Here is a 20,608-nt window from a genome sequence, read left to right as displayed (position 1 = left end):
ATGGACATCGGTGTAATGACCTTGAATGAATTCCTCTTTATCAGCTGAAATGTGGCAAACAGCTCTTTCCAAATATTCGGTGATATGCATGTCATTTATAGATTTCTCCAGAAAACCAGCAGTGTGACTTTCTCCCAGTTCTCAGGCATGACCCAAATGCCAGGCTGAGTCATGGTTCTTGGTGGCCGTGGAAACAGGTGTGGTTCCAGCAGATGGAGAATTAGGGTAGTAAAAATGCCATGGATGATTTCTGTCAAAGCTTGGCAACACTGAAAAGTCTGAGTGAACTGCAGTAGAAAGACAGCAAGGAGGCTGGGGACATACTGAGAGCCCAACACACTCCAAAAACTTCCAATCACAGCTCAGGGCATCTAGGAGCTCCCTAAAACCTCCCAATCACAGCTCGGGGCATCTAGGAGGTCTCTAAAACCTTCCAGTCACAGCTCAGGGTATCTAGGAGCACTCTAAATCCCTCCAGTCACAGCCAAGGGTATCTAGGAGCACTCTAAAACCCTCCAATCACAAGCCAGAATATACAACCCAAATTTAAACTTCAGTACTCTTTCACAGCCAACAACACATGACCTGAATTTCAGCATAACACTTTCTTAACACACACACACATCCGACAAACACAACCGACAATCCCAAAGACACAAGCCACAGCTGGACACACACACACACCATATCTAAAAAAACATACAGACACACGTATGCAACTGTTATCTCAACCAACACACACACCCACACAAAAAGACGCGACGACATCGAAACACACAAACACACACTCACTCACTCACTCACACACACACACACTCACTCACTCACTCACTCACACACACACACACACACACACACACACACACACACACACACTCACTCACTCACTCACTCACTCACTCACTCACACACACACTCACACACTCACACACACACTCACACACTCACACACTCACACACACACACACACACACACACAACCAGCATCTCAACCAACACACACAACCAACAATCCTGAAGACACAACCTACACCTAAACACACACTCGTCTCATCTTAACACATACATTAACCATAAACAGTAACAGTAATCACTGTCCCAGACGCTCACATTAATCTATCAGTCTATTTGCCGAAGTGCTCAGGTCTTACAGCAGCGTGACTCCATCCATAGATAAGGACCTGTTTACAACTGAACAAAATAATAAATGTAAATCATAAAATATACAGTAAAAGTGTATCTTTGTGGCTCTGCGTGTGAATAGCTCAGCTATGATTTCAGGAAGTCTAAACACACACACACACACACTCACACAATCCCAAAGACACAACTTACATCTAAACACAAAAGCAGTAGAATGCAAACTCATCTTTTATTCAAATAGCCCAGTTTACTGAGGGAGCATCACTTTGATTCTCTGCACATGAAAAATACATGATCTGAGAGACATGCAAAAAGACTCATTTTACCAAATAAGATCTGTTCATTCAGTGAACCACTACACAAGGTTTGTTTATCTCTGGAATTTTCAGGGACACATGAGTTAGAATGAGGTACGCTTTGGTCAGAATGAGGGGTTTGGTCAGAATGAGGGGCTTGGTCAGAATGAGGGGGTTTGGTCAGAATGAGGGGGTTTGGTCAGAATGAGGGGGTTTGGTCAGAATGAGGTACGCTTTGGTCAGAATGAGGGGGTTTGGTCAGAATGAGGGGGTTTGGTCAGAATGAGGTACGCTTTGGTCAGAATGAGGGGGGTTTGGTCAGAATGAGGGGTTTGGTCAGAATGAGGGGGTTTGGTCAGAATGAGGGGGTTTGGTAAGAATGAGGGGGTTTGGTCAGAATGAGGTGCGCTTTGGTCAGAATGAGGGGATTTGGTAAGAATGAGGGGGTTTGGTCAGAATGAGGGGGTTTGGTCAGAATGAGGGGGTTTGGTCAGAATGAGGGGTTTGGAGACTTAAATGTGGGGAAGGACACAGAGCAGAGTCTTCCCTATAGCAGCTCTCTGTATTTTAAATGTCTCCCTGTCCACTGACCTCAGCAAACTATCTGTCCTTACTGAGCTCTTGACTCACACGTGTGGCAGAGCAGGAGAAACTGTGGTTCTCCAGCACAATGGTCATGTTTGCTGATGTCAGTGCAGGTCACATCTGAATCCTGCCTCTCACTCCATAGTAAATCACGGTTTACAGAAGGGGGGTCTAAAAGGGGATCGGAATTAGGGAAACAATGAGACACTGGTTAACCTGGAAAAACCAGCAAGCAAGCTGACCTGGTAACGGTCTACACCAAGCTAACAGCTGTCTTTATAACCAAAGTTAAACAATCAAAAGCATGAGACACATCTTCTAGTATTCATCAGCTGAACTGGCAATGCATTCCCAGATACACTGCATTGGTTAGGACTGGCTGCTTTGAGCTGTATTGTTAGATAAGTACGGGGACAGACCTGGCAGTGTGACGCTTTTACATTTTACAGTTTTTACAGTCAAGTACTCTGGAAAATGTGCGAAGCTCAAATCAGTCCACTATACACAGAATGCCAGGTCCATCTGACATAGCCTGGAGTTTTCACCACACTGGTAACCTCCACAAGGACCTTAAGAGTGTTGTTTCCCTCAGCGAGGACTGCTCCTGGATCTGTTCTTTACCGAAACTAGTATGTTGAATGGAGAGCTGCCCTCAGCTATACCTCCCGCTGAGTTTACTAAACAGCGTACCTGTCATCTAACTTCTGCTCTTACAGACCTGCATGCCTCTACAGGAAGCCTGTCCTTAAAGGTAGATCAAACCTGCACAACCAAGACACGTTAATGATCCAGTCCACCCCCCTCATACCAGCGGACTGTGGAAAAACGCTCGCCTTGAAAGACAGCATTCCTCACATGACCGGAGATCTCTGCATTCTGTTCTGTGGTACTTTCTGTTTGAAGCAGACAGAGGTTCAGGCCATACTGCTGAATTTGCAGGTCCAATCACTCTGCATCTGAGTGTGTGTGTGTGAGAGTGTGTGTGTGTGTGTGTGTGTGTGTGTGTATGTGTGTGTGTGTGTGTGCGTGAATGTGTGTGTGAGAGTATGTGTGTGTGATCCACTCACTCTTAAGCTGTTTCAGTCACTGCTCTCAGTTTCTGCATCAAGAGCAGAAATCAAGAGAAGAGAGAGAAAAAGAAACCTCGTGTTCTCACTCCAGAAAACCTCTCCCCGAACTCTCTGCTCTCCCAGAAAACCTCTCCCTGAACTCTCTGCTCTCCCAGAAAAGCTGTTACTAAGGCATGACAGAGGATTTAAGGTTAATTTGGTCTTTAAAGACCACCACTATGTCGCATCCTCCACAAGCTCTGATGAAAACTAATGTTAATGCCGTCATGACGAAAGCAAACGTGCATTCACACAAACAAAGGTCGTGTGCAGAGTTATTGTAAAATAAACAAACAAACACATAACCACACAAACAAAAATACTGTGCTTCAGTTAGTTGTCAAGAGGAAGCCATTCAGTGAGGTCATGTAGAATCGCTGTAGAATGTGTAACTGACAAAACAATCGCTTTGTTTCAGAACAATGCTTTTTCCAGAGGGGAGTTTTGTCTCGGTATACCTCACAACAACACGGTACGTCAAAACACTCTCATTTTCAAGAAGTCAAAAAAGTTATGTTATGTTTTTCAGCTGTTACCAAAAATACAGATGTCCATTTGAGTGGACTCATGATGCAGCATGTGTTAGTGTAAGTGGAGTAACTACAGCCCTTATCAATCTGTGTAGAGGGAAACTGTTCCTGGGTTAATGAATAATGAGTGAGCACTTTAGGTCACATTAGCACACGACGAAGACGAGCCTCATCTTCCTCATCTCATAAACGCACTGAGAAAAACAACAGCTTAAACAAAAGCACCCACACACACACATACATACATATATACACACACATACATACATACATACACACACATACATACACACATATACACATACATACACACATATACACATACACAGAAAAGAAAAGGTTAGCAGTCAGCTTTAAACATCAACTACACACTGGCTGCCTTGTTTAAACACAACGGCCCCCTACAACAGATGTATTAAAAAAAACAAGTTAGAACAAAAGCCCAAAAACAGAAAAGCCACATGCAGTGGAATACTAGGAATTAATCTCAAAGTTCAGGTTTTATGGCCAGTTTTTATAGGCTCAGTTTTTAACAGAGATAGACACCTTTGTACAAGACTGTTTGGTCAAACTGGTTCAACAGGCATTTTTAACTACACAATAGTTTTAACTGACAAGTAGCTATAATGAAGTTTGTGTGTAGCATATTGTAAATCCATTCCCACAACATTCTCTGATCTGCCTCTGCTCCACAGTCCCTGGCTAGGATATAAACCTTTCAGTTCTGGGGTACGCACCTGCTACGCTGCAACAACAGGAACAACACTTCGCAATAATCCAACCACAACACGAGCGAAAGTGCCTTCCACTTGTCATTCTTCCTCACCAGCTCATGGCGTTGTGGAGAGAGAGAGAGGGAGAGAGGGAGAGAGAGGAAAGGCAGAAGAGGAAAGGGGAGACAGACAGGCTACAGCAGAAGATCCTAATTCATTGTTGACTGCCGCCTGACTTTCAAGTTGCTACTTTAAATTCAACTTGTCTCCTCTAGTTTAGCAGGGCGGAGAGAGGAGGAGCACCACCCCCCCCACCCCCCCACACAGACGCACACACACACACACAGATGCACACACATGCACATGCTTTCTCCCTCTCTCTTTCACGCACACACCAACGAACATACACACACACATACACGCTTTCTCTCACTCTCTCTCTTTCACACACACACACACACACACACACACACACACACACACACACACACACACACACACACACAGGCATGCACATGCTTTCTCTCTTGTTCTCTGTCACACACACGGACTCCCTCTCTCTCTCTCCCTCTCTTTGAGAATCCTGTTTCACTCTCTCTGACGAAGGCACTGGAGCCGGTCCTGATGGGCTGCTCATGTTGGCTGTGAGTGCTCAGAGCATATTTGCTGCTCTCTCAGGATTAGCAGAGAGCCCGACTGTAACTCTGACTGAGACGAAAGCCTTTAAAATGAATCAGTCTGAGGAACAGACCTAGTCAGGGAGGACACTGTCAGGGCTCACGACTGAATTCAAACACACATCTTCATGGTGAAAAGGCACCAAAGACACACAAAGAACAGAGACCTATTGTCTGTTCTCTGTCTGTCTGCTTTCTTTAACGAACAGACAGCTCGGGGGAGACTAACCTGTCGAATCACCTGCTGTCTCTCCTAAGACACACGAAGGTGTGTCATTTCCTGCGGTAGAGAGATGTTACCGCAAATGCCTTAACCCTCTAAAAAAAACTCCTCAAAACTGAGGAAGGAAGAAGCTCTAAAGGTAATCAGACACAAAACCACATCGCATTACTGTTTCTTTATTAGAATGATTTCACCCCAGCAACGGGTAAAGTCACACCAGTAAAAACTACAACAACGACATCGACAACTCACAGTGCCTGAGCAAGAGAACAGAGGCAACGTCTGCGTAGGTCCAGAGTCTGTGTCGACCCAAACATTAGCACTGTGCAGCTCAGAAAGTTTAGATAAAAAAAACAACTGTCCCACTGTTCTGGAAACAGAAACACAACCTGCCAGAAGACCACAGAACACAAGTAGCAAACAGATAAGCAAGAACTGTAATCTTTTGCTTTTTTCTTTTAACATTTCCTCTTTAAATGCCTGTTGAAACACTCCAGTGTAGCTCCATTTTCACCCTTAGCTCTCCTTAATTTAAACCTAAATTAAATGAACCCCCCATAGCTTGTCGCGTAATGGCCTGCATGTGTAGGATGGAATAAGAATCATGTGACCCGAGTTTTACTCTAATTCAACCAAAATCTAAATGGCTACTCACACTTTTACAGACATCCTAATTTGTCCAAAGCCATTCAACAAGCTGGTGAGTATTAGTTAGACATTAGGGCTGTTAGTTGCCTAGCTACTGTCTCCATAGAGAATAAGTGTAGCAGTGCTGTTGTGTTCTTGTGTGTTTTGCATTTTGCTTTGCTGAGATAAGAGACCAGTAAAGCCATATTTAGTGACACGGGCAGTGGGTAGGCAAATGGAGAGCTCATTTTATGACACAGTTTCATTGTCTGTGCGTGGAAATACCATACATGACCAACACCTCCCACAAACACCCAGTCAGGCTTCCCAGAAAACCAACCCTAACTTTGACCCTTAACCTTAAACCTGCTCTCTACGTAAAACGAACCAGAGGGTGAACAGAGAAACAGACTGCCAGTCCTTTGAGAGCTGAGCAGCCGATAAACTTGACCAACCTGTCTCAACTGGATTCAGACCAACTCAGCACTAATGTTTAGCACAATGCATTCATACAAATGAATTAATAGAAAGTCATTTTTCAAAGAAAACAAATTTAAAAACAAAAAACAAACCCACACACTGTTGCCACTCAGTTGACACAAGCTCTCTGAGGGTTGCTATGGAAAAAGTTTGTCCCTGTCAGTGTTTGATGTTTCAACCTGGGACTGTGGATGTACATCTCACCCTTAACACTGCTAGTCTGTTGTGCCTTATTAAGACAACTCAATGTGTGTGAAAAGTGAGTCTGGGAGGAGAGTAAGACAATCAAAGGAACTGTCTGTGTCTAGCTGTTAGTGCAACTGTTCGCTAGCATCACTCCTGATCAATACGGACTGTCGACTCACTGAGATAATATCAAAGAGTGTGTGTCAGGAAAAGAGAGCTGTCTTCTTTCTCACCGTTTTACTGAACAAACTTGTTTCAGAGGCCACAAAATCAGTCAAGATGATGTAAGCATGTTTGAAATTCTTTCCTCCGCTGAATTACTCAAATGCTTTGTCTGATCACAGTTTCACGTCGTTCATCAATGTGTCACAAAAAAGGTTTAAAACAAGAATTTAGTCATAGATACAGGCCAACCACGTCACCTACATTACTGAAACATGCCTGTCTGTCTGTCTGAGAGAAAGACTACATTACTGAAACATGCCTGTCTGTCTGTCTGAGAGAAACACTACATTATTGAAACATGCCTGTCTGTCTGTCTGAGAGAAAGACTACATTACTGAAACATGTCTGTCTGTCTGAGAGGAAGACTACATTATTGAAACATGTCTGTCTGTCTGAGAGAAAGACTACATTATTGAAACATGCCTGTCTGTCTGTCTGAGAAAAAGACTACATTATTGAAACATGCCTGTCTGTCTGAGAGGAAGACTTCCAACTCACTCAACCTTCACTTATCAATACTTGGGTTAATCTAGGTCAGCACCTCTGCTTGTCCAGCAGTGTTAAGAGATTCTCACAACATCTGCCACAGCCTACAAACGGCCTGATACCAGCTCTCAAACACACCAAACACTCACACACTCTCTCATACACTCCGCTGCACTTTTGACCGCACAGTTGTCTGAAATGGCTAAACGTCCAGCTTTCCTCTGCAGTTTAGGGAGTTTCTGAGAATCCAGTTAAAGTAGGAGTGAAGGCTGCTGCCCTCTAGTGTTCAGTAGCTGTATCAGCTCTTCCTTAAATGACACACAGTGTTATGTGTAGTGCGATAACTCCATGTGCTACCATAAAAACACATTTTTCATCTCTCTGAAAATGACTGAAAAACTCAGACTCAGAACATCAAACTCCAGCCAAGCCACACATCACAGAAATGCTATAATTATACAAGATTTGGCAAGACTGCAATCATCTTCACATGTCACACATCACCAGTGTTCCAACACAGCAATGTAAAACAGTGGATTTGACCTGAGAAAATCAGAATCACAGGGGACAGAGAAGACATGCTGTCCTTACCTTTGCCTGAAGAGAAGAAGCAGTCCATTTCCACACTGCTGCGTGAATGTGAGATACACAGAGTGCTGCTGGGAACCAAACCCTCCTGTGGGGGGCTGCGTTCAGTGGTCCGGACCAGGCACCAGCCGGGTCTGTCGCTAGGTCGCTCCAGCAGTTCCACGGTCTGACCTGCCTGGAGACTGAGTTCACTGGAGCAGCTGGCCGTGAAGTCCTGTAGAACCACAGTGAGCTCACAGCCGCCAGAGAGCTGAAAGACACCCAGAGAACAACCAGTTTAAACGAAGATAACTCGCTTACCAAACTCTGCTGTGAACACAAAGGGAAAAAAAGAGAAGCCTCTCACATCTCACATCTTATGTTGCCTCTCATCCTAAGCCTTTGTAGTTTTACACGTGGTCATGAGGGAAATGAAGCCCTGTGAGACTATACAGGATTCATGTCCAGGCCAAATATGCCACCAGGCAGATAACAACATCTTCAATCAGGCACTGGTCACTTTTCATGTTGCTCCCTTGTTTGTGTTTATGTGTGTGTGTGTGTGTGTGTGTGTTTAAAAAAGAGAGAATGCAACAATAATTGGCTGGTATTTGTCACACACAGATAGAAATACATATGCACTATATCTAGGACACAAACAAACTGCATCATAAATTACTTCCTCTGTTTGTCTCATGGGAGGGGAGTTTTAAGGACAGTTACAGTCTGTGTTCAATACCTTTCTCCTTCAAGATAAAAAGGCATTTCTAAAAGTTACTCCCTGCACAGAATAATATAGGCCAGCTCTTCACAGGACCACAAACGCATCAGGCAAATCTCTGAATGCACCATGCCCATACAACACAATCAGCACAAACTGTAACATGCAATAAAGTTAAGAGAGAACAATCTCATAATCCACTGTCCTTATACACTAACCCCAATATCCACTGTCCTTATACACTAACCCCAATATCCACTGTCCTTATACACTAACCCTAATATCCACTGTCCTTATACACTAACCCTAATATCCACTGTCCTTATACACTAACCCTAATATCCACTGTCCTTATACACTAACCCCAATATCCACTGTCCTTATACACTAACCCCAATATCCACTGTCCTTATACACTAACCCTAATATCCACTGTCCTTATACACTAACCCCAATATCCACTGTCCTTATACACTAACCCTAATATCCACTGTCCTTATACACTAACCCTAATATCCACTGTCCTTATACACTAACCCTAATATCCACTGTCCTTATACACTAACCCCAATATCCACTGTCCTTATACACTAACCCCAATATCCACTGTCCTTATACACTAACCCTAATATCCACTGTCCTTATACACTAACCCTAATATCCACTGTCCTTATACACTAACCCCAATATCCACTGTCCTTATACACTAACCCTAATATCCACTGTCCTTATACACTAACCCCAATATCCACTGTCCTTATACACTAACCCTAATATCCACTGTCCTTATACACTAACCCCAATATCCACTGTCCTTATACACTAACCCTAATATCCACTGTCCTTATACACTAACCCCAATATCCACTGTCCTTATACACTAACCCTAATATCCACTGTCCTTATACACTAACCCTAATATCCACTGTCCTTATACACTAACCCCAATATCCACTGTCCTTATACACTAACCCCAATATCCACTGTCCTTATACACTAACCCTAATATCCACTGTCCTTATACACTAACCCTAATATCCACTGTCCTTATACACTAACCCCAATATCCACTGTCCTTATACACTAACCCCAATATCCACTGTCCTTATACACTAACCCCAATATCCACTGTCCTTATACACGAACCCTAATATCCACTGTCCTTATACACGAACCCTAATATCCACTGTCCTTATACACTAACTCCAATATCCACTGTTCTTATACACTAACCTCAATATCCACTGTCCTTATACACGAACCCTAATATCCACTGTCCTTATACACTAACTCCAATATCCACTGTCCTTATACACTAACCCTAATATCCACTGTCCTTATACACTAACCCTAATATCCACTGTCCTTATACACTAACCCTAATATCCACTGTCCTTATACACTAACCCTAATATCCACTGTCCTTATACACTAACCCTAATATCCACTGTCCTTATACACGAACCCTAATATCCACTGTCCTTATACACTAACCCTAATATCCACTGTCCTTATACACGAACCCTAATATCCACTGTCCTTATACACTAACCCTAACATCCACTGTCCTTATACACTAACTCCAATATCCACTGTCCTTATACACTAACCCTAATATCCACTGTCCTTATACACGAACCCTAATATCCACTGTCCTTATACACTAACCCTAATATCCACTGTCCTTATACACTAACCCCAATATCCACTGTCCTTATACACTAACCCCATTAGCCACTGAGTTTTCGTGCCACCATTTAATGACACTGTGAGAATTCGACTGCCGCTGTTTCATAGCCCTCATCTCTTTATTCTTTTTGTTCTGATAACAAGATAACAATGTGTTGACTCATGATCAGAGCCTGTTCCTTGGGCTTTAGTCACTCATGTTACATAAGCTCATATTTTATGAGTAACAGGGCAAAGGAGACCAAACCAGAGGAGGTTGCTGCCTTATAGCCCTTTTATTGAACTGTGTTCACCACTGTGTGTGTGGGAGGGACGTCATGGCCTCTGCTGGCTGTAGCTCTGTGGGAAGGGGCTGCTCTAAACAGACCATTTACAGCACATGATGTCATCACATTATCTCCACCATCACATCATCAGCACACACCTCACTACTGTCTGCTGACTCAGTGCTGTGGACACTCTACACTAACGACACAGAAAAACCACAGGGCATGTCTACACACTGGTGACGGTCAATACAATACTGATGCAAACATGTGCACACACGAGTGTTCACACACATACACCAACATACACACTCCAAAGATCTGTCCCCTGGCCCAGATCAGTGGTCACCAAAGGCCAAAGCCTTTACTCTGCTGCTTTTCCACAGACCACAACACACCTCCACCAACCTCACCTTCACTGGCTACTGGTACCAGTTTAACTTCCAGCCAAAGTGCCTCTCTGAAATAATGAAGAGACTTATTTTATCTGAGTTCTACTGTAGCCGTGGTGAGGAACAGGGGTGAAATGTTAGACTGCATTTAAACATGTGTTAACAGACACTGTGGAGTCAGAGTGGTTTTGGAAAAGCATCTCAGTTACCTGTACTTTACAGAACACAGTCCAGACACATGGTGCTGGCATTATAGGAAATGTTTCTGATCTTTCTACAAAGACAGTAGAACACTAGAACAAAATCTCTCAAATCTCAGAGCAGCAGCCAAATGACATTTTTAATGTTCAATTACTGACACAGAAAGTTGCATTGCGATTGTGCAACTTGTTCCAAATTCTGAAGACGACCCACCTAACAAAGCTTTCATCTATCATAGAGAAAGTCTTGGTGGTATTCAGTGAGAGTGTTTGAAGAGTAGGACACACACATCGTTTTAGTGAAAGGCATAAAACTATGAATGTATGTGTGTATAGAAGCTTTGCTCTGACAACAACACATGCAAAAGTGAAAGAAAGTAGAAGATCTACTCTTTTTTCTCCCCCTGTTGTGTTGAGCAGATAGCTGTAATATTATCGACTGCCCAGTGTTATGTGAAATGATTCTCTTGCCCCCCTTCCCCCCTCCCTTTCCATGTAGTTTGCTGCTGCGATGTCAGCTAAAAGCAGATGTGGCCAGCTCTATCCATTTAACCACCATCTGTCTGCCACAGTATCGGGTCGCACTATCAGGTCACCGTAGAGACGGCTAGGGAGCCAGGGTTGCTAGGTGATTTTTCGGTTCTAGGTGGAGAGAGTCCTTCCTAAACAAGGATATGCACGTCAGAGAAAGCAGCCGTTTGGGCTATGGGTCTTTATCATGGATATCAGCTTTCCCTTTTTATCAGAAATTCATCAGTCACGAGTGCTCCTGAGCAGGCAGGCTTGGCTCCTTGGCGTAAAGCAGTGGGCATGTGTCACTGCTCTCTGATCTGCAGATAAAAACCCATCCCAAATGCTGGCTGCCCAACCACACAGTAACATTACATTTCATTCTCCATCTGTAATCACCAACTGTGCCGCAAACACAGCAACTGTAAGTCACACTCAGTAGGTTCTTCTCATAGTTTTTCTGTTTAGCACTGTACATTGAGGTCTTTATAACTTAAAATAAAAAACAAACAAATTTGTTATTTTTGATAAACACAGAATGTAAGGAAGTGTCTGAGACAGACTGCCCTACCTTGATGCCATCAAAGAAACGTTCATCTGTATACAATACTGGGAACAGATAAACAGATCTGAATAACCAACAAGCTTTCAGCAGAGACAGACTTGAGCACCATATTGTCAGTGCAGACAGACTGAAGTCATTCAGTTTGGGCCATGCAGTCGTGACCTCAGAGAGGGCTCAGAATCTTATCTAAGTCTGGAATGGTTTAATGACCTGCTTCCTGAGCACGGTCTCTGCCCACTGCTTAATGCTTAAACGCTCCTCTACCTCACACAACCGTAAAAGAAACACGTTTAAAACACGCCAGGGTTTCTACACGAGGAGAAGACGCACACTGAATACCTGATTTACCGCTGCTGGATTAAGGGCAGAATACTGGCCCAGAATATAGGAATATAGAACACATACTGTCATCTTACTTCAAAGGACAAAATTTTTTCACAATAACACATTCTAACTATCTAACAAACTCCATCGAATTTCAAAAACAATGACAACATTTTCTTAGAGACAACACTTTTACAGAAATTCTCTTTCATTCCTTACTAGCCTTATAGAAGTTTGTAGGACACAAACAGCAGCTAAAGGTCTATGGAAACATCTGTCTGGACTTTCCTTGCCGTAGCAAAATCCCCACAGAATGTAAGCCAGTTCAGTCCAGCCGAGAGTCAGATAGTTCAACAGCAAAGCTACAGTTGAGAAAAAATCAGAGGTCCCTTTACTTACACGACTGCTTTCTTTGAAAAGCTTAAAACTCATCCACTTTGGCATGCTGACTTGTCCCCTCTGCGACACGTTTGAGTGTGTGCGTGCGCGTGCGTGCATGTGTGTGTGGTGTAAGGATCTATGGGAGCTGTTCTTGATTGGCTGAAACAGCCTGACTGACAGCAGTGAGAGAGTAAGACCTGTTGCTGGTGAACAAGGTAAACATGTGGAGTGCTGAATCAACAACAGACACAACACCTGGCTCTCTAGTCTGTGTGTGTGTGTGTGTGTGTGTGTGTGTGTGTGTGTTCCTCTCTCTCTCTCTAGAGTCTGTGTGTGTGTGTGTGTGTGTGTTCCTCTCTCTCTCTCTCTAGAGTCTGTGTGTGTGTGTGTGTGTTCCTCTCTCTCTCTCTCTAGAGTCTGTTTGTGTGTGTGTGTGTGCTCCTCTCTCTCTCTCTCTCACTCTGTCTGTGCGTGTGTGTGTGTGTGTGTATATCCGTGTGTGTGTTTGTATGGCTGAGTGTGTCTGTGTGTGTGTTTGTTTATGTGTGTGTTTGTGCCTGTGTGAGTGTGTGTGAGAGAGAGAGAGAGAGGGAGGGAAAACCCGTCTATTTTGCTGTCAGGAGCACGCGGGTAGTCTTATGACTGTGGGATGCAGCGGAGATGCTGTGAGAATGGCTTTATTATGAGGGATCGGGTTGAGAGGGAAACGGATTGGATTTCCTTGGCTGACTGTGCTGATCAGATTCAATGCATTTCTCTCTGACTAGCCGCAGTGTCACAGCACACAGCAGTCCCTGCTCTTAAACACACACTCACTGCTCAGGCTTGTGAACAGACACACACTCTGTGTGCGATACTGAGGACGGAGCATGTCACTGTGACTCTCCCCTGTCAGCTCTTTAAAAAGAATGACACGGCAGACACTATCGATTACACACGGTGAGACTCCTACTGAAAATCTCAGGGAAGGGCCCATCTCCACCACGGATACAGCCAGAGAGAGAGAGAGGTAAAGAGACAGAAAGAGACAAAGGAAGTGAAAGAGAGGGAGAGAGACAGAAAAATGATTCCTTTTCTTTTGCAAATAGTATGTCTCTATGAATTACTGAATGAACATTTATTTATAAAACACTGAATCTCAAACTTGTCCAAATCTTGAATTTTTTCCCTTTTTTTTTTTTTTTTAGTTCCTAAGCAAAGCATAAAACAAGCATTTTAAAACTATTTGTCATTCTGAGTTGAAACAGTCCTGTTGTGTACCTTCGGATGATTAATATGTGTACAAAATCCATATGATGGTTATGTCTGTAGGTGCCTATGGACAGGACATGGCTGATAACAGACACAGCCAGCAGCTCACAGACACAGTTACAAACTACACAGATACAGACACAGCCAGCCACTCACAGACACAGTTACAGACAGACACAGTTACAGACACAGCCAGCCACTCACAGACACAGTTACAGACAGACACAGTTACAGACACAGCCAGCAGCTCACAGAAACAGTTACAGACAGACACAGTTACAGACACAGCCAGCAGCTCACAGACACAGTTACAGACAGACACAGTTACAGACACAGCCAGCAGCTCACAGACACAGTTACAGACAGACACAGTTACAGACACAGCCAGCAGCTCACAGAAACAGTTATAGACAGACACAGTTACAGACAGAGCCAGCCACTCACAGACACAGTTACAGACAGACACAGTTACAGACACAGCCAGCCACTCACAGACACAGTTACAGACAGACACAGTTACAGACACAGCCAGCAGCTCACAGACACAGTTACAGACAGACACAGTTACAGACACAGCCAGCAGCTCACAGACACAGTTACAGACAGACACAGTTACAGACACAGCCAGCAGCTCACAGACACAGTTACAGACAGACACAGTTACAGACACAGCCAGCAGCTCACAGAAACAGTTATAGACAGACACAGTTACAGACAGACACTGCACTCAAACTGCATTAAAATCAAAATGTTCTGTATGATGGTGAAATATACCAGACTGTCTGTATGAGGTCTACCGCGGATACTCAGTATTAGAATACTCCATATGAAATTCCATCAAAATGATTTAAGGCCATTATAATATTCACTATGAGGAAACTTCCCTTGGAGGGCCCAGCTTAACAGACCAAGAGACTTTTGTAAATGGTTATGCCAAGTAATAAAAAAATACAGAATACAGTGTCATTGAGCCAAATGCCTAAAATGTTTGGCCATGCATCCTGTTTGAATACACACACAGTCACACATAACGTCTGCTACTGTTTACAGGTTCCCCACACCTACAAACACAGTCTCACACACACACGCACACACACACACGCACACACACACACACGCACACACACACGCACACAAATGCACATGCGCGCCCCCATGCACACGCACACAAAATACAATGATTCCCCTGGTCCCACACACATTAATTACCCTTAGCTGTAGAAAGGTGAATTGTCTTTGACTACATAAGGAGAGAAATGGAAACAAGTGATTGTGATGCAACTATAAATCAAAGAGCATGTGATCCTTAGCATGTGGAGTCTGACAGTGGAATATGGACTATGATATCATTGTGGATATCATGGTGAAACTATATCTGTGGAATTATGTCTGTGTGAAACAGGAGAGACTCCTCAGTGGGAGGTATAAATGCAACGTGATTTATAATAAGACAACTATATCAGTATCGTGTTACAACACAGCACAAAGTCCAGTCTCAGCCAAATAAACACGTACATGACAATCAAAAGACTGGAGAGAGAGAGAGAGAGAGAAAGAGAGACTAACTGACCTTATCACTGTCCATGGTGTTCTGGGAAGTGCGGGAGGCGATGGAGATGGTATCTGGCTGACTGCTACCATCTCCCTGACTGTCTGCATCTTCTCCAGTGTCCCTACAACACACACACACACACACATTATCTTAAACATAGAACATCATACACAAACATCACACACACACACACACACACACACACACACACACGCAGCCCATATCCACGCTCCTAAAACCAATGCAGTCACAGTATCAAAGCACACACACAATATCACAGACAGAAACACTCAATGCTTAGGACAAGACAAAATGCAGCAGCTACACCCATCCTAAAGTCACTGAGTGCATATCACAGACATTATAATCTAATGATCTAATATAATCTAATATACTCTAATATACACTATAATCTAAACTTCCTAAGAAATTGAATGAAAAGCGAGATATGTTTTCTTTATTTGTAGCCTTTCTGAGATACCACCATAACTGCCTGGCATTGTGACTGCATATTGGGAAGAATGCTCTAAAAATCAAAGAGAGTGAGAGAGAGAATAAGAGAGAGAGAGAATAAGTGAGAGAGAGAATAAGAGAGAGAGAGAATGAGTGAGAGAGAGAATAAGAGAGAGAGAGAATAAGAGAGAGAGAGAATGAGTGAGAGAAAGAATAAGTGAGAGAGAGAATGAGTGAGAGAGAGAATGAGTGAGAGAAAGAATAAGTGAGAGAGAGAATAAGTGAGAGAGAGAATAAGTGAGAGAGAGAATGAGTGAGAGAAAGAATAAGTGAGAGAGAGAATGAGTGAGAGAAAGAATAAGTGAGAGAGAGAATAAGTGAGAGAGAGAATAAGTGAGAGGTAGAATAAGTGAGAGAGAGAATAAGTGAGAGAGAGAATGAGTGAGAGAAAGAATAAGTGAGAGAGAGAATAAGAGAGAGAGAGAATGAGTGAGAGAAAGAATAAGAGAGAGAGAGAATGAGTGAGAGAGAGAATAAATGAGAGAGAGAATAAGTGAGAGAGAGAATGAGTGAGAGAAAGAATAAGTGAGAGAGAGAGAATGAGTGAGAGAGAATAAGAGAGAGAGAGAATGAGTGAGAGAAAGAATAAGCGAGAGAGAGAATAAGTGAGAGAGAGAATGAGTGAGAGAAAGACTGAGTGAGAGAGAGAATAAGTGAGAGAGAGAATGAGTGAGAGAAAGACTGAGTGAGAGAAAGATTGAGTGAGAGAGAGAATAAGTGAGAGAGAGAATGAGTGAGAGAAAGACTGAGTGAGAGAAAGATTGAGTGAGAGAGAGAATAAGTGAGAGAGAGAATGAGTGAGAGAAAGAATAAGTGAGAGAGAGAATAAGAGAGAGAGAATGAGTGAGAGAAAGACTGAGTGAGAGAGAGAATAAGTGAGAGAGAGAATGAGTGAGAGAAAGACTGAGTGAGAGAAAGATTGAGTGAGAGAGAGAATAAGTGAGAGAGAGAATGAGTGAGAGAAAGACTGAGTGAGAGAAAGATTGAGTGAGAGAGAGAATAAGTGAGAGAGAGAATAAGAGAGAGAGAGAATGAGTGAGAGAAAGAATAAGAGAGAGAGAGAATGAGTGAGAGAGAGAATAAGTGAGAGAGAGAATAAGTGAGAGAGAGAATGAGTGAGAGAAAGAATTAGTGAGAGAGAGAATAAGTGAGAGAGAGAATGAGTGAGAGAAAGACTGAGTGAGAGAAAGATTGAGTGAGAGAGAGAATAAGTGAGAGAGAGAATGAGTGAGAGAAAGAATAAGTGAGAGAGAGAATAAGTGAGAGAGAGAATAAGAGAGAGAGAGAATGAGTGAGAGAAAGAATAAGTGAGAGAGAGAATGAGTGAGAGAGAGAATGAGTGAGAGAAAGACTGAGTGAGAGAGAGAATAAGTGAGAGAGAGAATGAGTGAGAGAAAGACTGAGTGAGAGAAAGATTGAGTGAGAGAGAGAATAAGTGAGAGAGAGAATGAGTGAGAGAAAGACTGAGTGAGAGAAAGATTGAGTGAGAGAGAGAATAAGTGAGAGAGAGAATAAGAGAGAGAGAGAATGAGTGAGAGAAAGAATAAGAGAGAGAGAGAATGAGTGAGAGAGAGAATAAGTGAGAGAGAGAATAAGTGAGAGAGAGAATGAGTGAGAGAAAGACTGAGTGAGAGAGAGAATAAGTGAGAGAGAGAATGAGTGAGAGAAAGACTGAGTGAGAGAAAGATTGAGTGAGAGAGAGAATAAGTGAGAGAGAGAATGAGTGAGAGAAAGACTGAGTGAGAGAAAGATTGAGTGAGAGAGAGAATAAGTGAGAGAGAGAATGAGTGAGAGAAAGAATAAGTGAGAGAGAGAATAAGTGAGAGAGAGAATAAGTGAGAGAGAGAATGAGTGAGAGAAAGAATAAGTGAGAGAGAGAATAAGTGAGAGAGAGAATGAGTGAGAGAAAGACTGAGTGAGAGAGAGAATAAGTGAGAGAGAGAATGAGTGAGAGAAAGACTGAGTGAGAGAAAGATTGAGTGAGAGAGAGAATAAGTGAGAGAGAGAATGAGTGAGAGAAAGACTGAGTGAGAAAAAGATTGAGTGAGAGAGAGAATAAGTGAGAGAGAGAATAAGTGAGAGAGAGAACAAGTGAGAGAGAGAACAAGTGAGAGAGAGAACAAGTGAGAGAGAGAATGAGTGAGAGAGAGAATAAGTGAGAGAGAGAATGAGTGAGAGAAAGAATAAGTGAGAGAGAGAATGAGTGAGAGAGAGAATAAGTGAGAGAGAGAACAAGTGAGAGAGAGAATAAGTGAGAGAGAGAACAAGTGACTGAGCAAAAGATCAAACCTCTTGGCAGTAGTACGTGGCTTGGCTTGAGTTTTGGGTATTTGAATGGGCTCCTTTAGTGCCCCCTTCAGGTGAACCATCCTCTCCTGAATCACCTCCCGAATGTTCTTAATCCAGTCCTGCTTCACATCAATACTAGACGCCTACAGAGAAAAACAGAGCAGGATTTATCAGCAAACTCTCAAAACACCTAACTATTTATTTAACTATGCACACAGTCAAAGAGGACATTAACATATCTGTTTAACTATGCGCACAGTCAAAAAGGACAGTGACATGTGTTTTACCTTAAGCACAGTCTAAAAGGACAGTGACGTGTGTTTTTACCTTAAACACAGTCTAAAAGGACAGTGACATGTGTTTTTACCTTAAGCACAGTCTAAAAGGACAGTGACTTGTGTTTGTACTTTAAGCACAGTCTAAAAGGACAGTAACATGTATTTTTACCTTAAGCACAGTCTAAAAGGACAGTAACATGTGTTTTTACTTTAAGCACAGTCTAAAAGGACAGTGACATGTGTTTGTACCTTAAGCACAGTCTAAAAGGACAGTGACATGTGTTTTTACCTTAAACACAGTCTAAAAGGACAGTGACATGTGTTTTTACCTTAAGCACAGTCTAAAAGGACAGTGACATGTGTTTTTACCTTACGCACAGTCTAAAAGGACAGTAACATGTATTTTTACCTTAAGCACAGTCTAAAAGGACAGTGACATGTGTTTTTACCTTAAACACAGTCTAAAAGGACAGTGACATGTATTTTTACCTTAAGCACAGTCTAAAAGGACAGTGACGTGTGTTTTTACCTTAAACACAGTCTAAAAGGACAGTGACATGCGTTTTTACCTTAAGCACAGTCTAAAAGGACAGTGACGTGCGTTTTTACCTTAAGCACAGTCTAAAAGGACAGTGACATGTGTTTTTACCCTAAGCACAGTCTAAAAGGACAGTAACATGTGTTTGTACCTTAAGCACAGTCTAAAAGGACAGTAACATGTGTTTTTACCTTAAGCACAGTCTAAAAGGACAGTGACATGTGTTTTTACCTTAAGCACAGTCTAAAAGGACAGTAACATGTGTTTTTACTTTAAGCACAGTCTAAAAGGACAGTGACATGTGTTTTTACCTTAAGCACAGTCTGAAAGGACAGTGACATGTGTTTTTACCTTAAGCACAGTCTAAAAGGACAGTGACGTGTGTTTTTACCTTAAGCACAGTCTAAAAGGACAGTGACATGTGTTTTTACCTTAAGCACAGTCTAAAAGGACAGTAACATGTGTTTGTACTTTAAGCACAGTCTAAAAGGACAGTGACATGTGTTTTTACCTTAAGCACAGTCTAAAAGGACAGTGACGTGTGTTTTTACCTTAAGCACAGTCTAAAAGGACAGTGACATGTGTTTTTACCTTAAGCACAGTCTAAAAGGACAGTGACATGTGTTTTTACCTTAAGCACAGTCTAAAAGGACAGTAACATGTGTTTTTACCTTAAGCACAGTCTAAAAGGACAGTGACATGTGTTTTTACCTTAAGCACAGTCTAAAAGGACAGTAACATGTGTTTGTACTTTAAGCACAGTCTAAAAGGACAGTGACATGTGTTTTTACCTTAAGCACAGTCTAAAAGGACAGTGACGTGTGTTTTTACCTTAAGCACAGTCTAAAAGGACAGTGACATGTGTTTGTACCTTAAGCACAGTCTGAAAGGACAGTAACATGTGTTTTTACCTTAAGCACAGTCTAAAAGGACAGTGACATGTGTTTGTACCTTAAGCACAGTCTAAAAGGACAGTGACATGTGTTTGTACCTTAAGCACAGTCTAAAAGGACAGTGACATGTGTTTTTACCTTAAGCACAGTCTAAAAGGACAGTGACATTTGTTTTTACCTTAAGCACAGTCTAAAAGGACAGTGACGTGTTTTTACCTTAAGCACAGTCTAAAAGGACAGTGACATGTGTTTTTACCTTAAGCACAGTCTAAAAGGACAGCGACATGTGTTTTTACCTTAAACACAGTCTAAAAGGACAGCGACATGTGTTTTTACCTTAAGCACAGTCTAAAAGGACAGCGACATGTGTTTTTACCTTAAGCACAGTCTAAAAGGACA

At 42.5% G+C, this 20,608-nt stretch overlaps 1 protein-coding gene across 3 annotated transcripts in view; it reads right to left on the bottom strand.

Moving 5' to 3' along the window:
- Positions 1-20,608, bottom strand: part of kalrna (kalirin RhoGEF kinase a) — a 185,556-nt gene that overhangs the window by 24,156 nt on the left and 140,792 nt on the right. For all 3 annotated transcript variants that reach the window (XM_030787300.1, XM_030787301.1, XM_030787303.1), the window contains exons 33-35: positions 18,501-18,643; positions 15,717-15,819; positions 7,872-8,118 (exon numbers count right to left, since the gene is read on the bottom strand). In XM_030787300.1, coding sequence (XP_030643160.1) covers positions 7,872-8,118; positions 15,717-15,819; positions 18,501-18,643 — 493 coding nt within the window. The remainder of the gene's footprint in view (positions 1-7,871; positions 8,119-15,716; positions 15,820-18,500; positions 18,644-20,608) is intronic.

This window comes from Chanos chanos, chromosome 10, assembly GCF_902362185.1.
Source record: "Chanos chanos chromosome 10, fChaCha1.1, whole genome shotgun sequence".
In the NCBI taxonomy this organism is placed as follows: domain Eukaryota; kingdom Metazoa; phylum Chordata; class Actinopteri; order Gonorynchiformes; family Chanidae; genus Chanos; species Chanos chanos.
The sequence above is the reverse complement of the archived record's forward strand: the minus strand, read 5'-3'. Positions and strand labels throughout refer to the sequence as shown.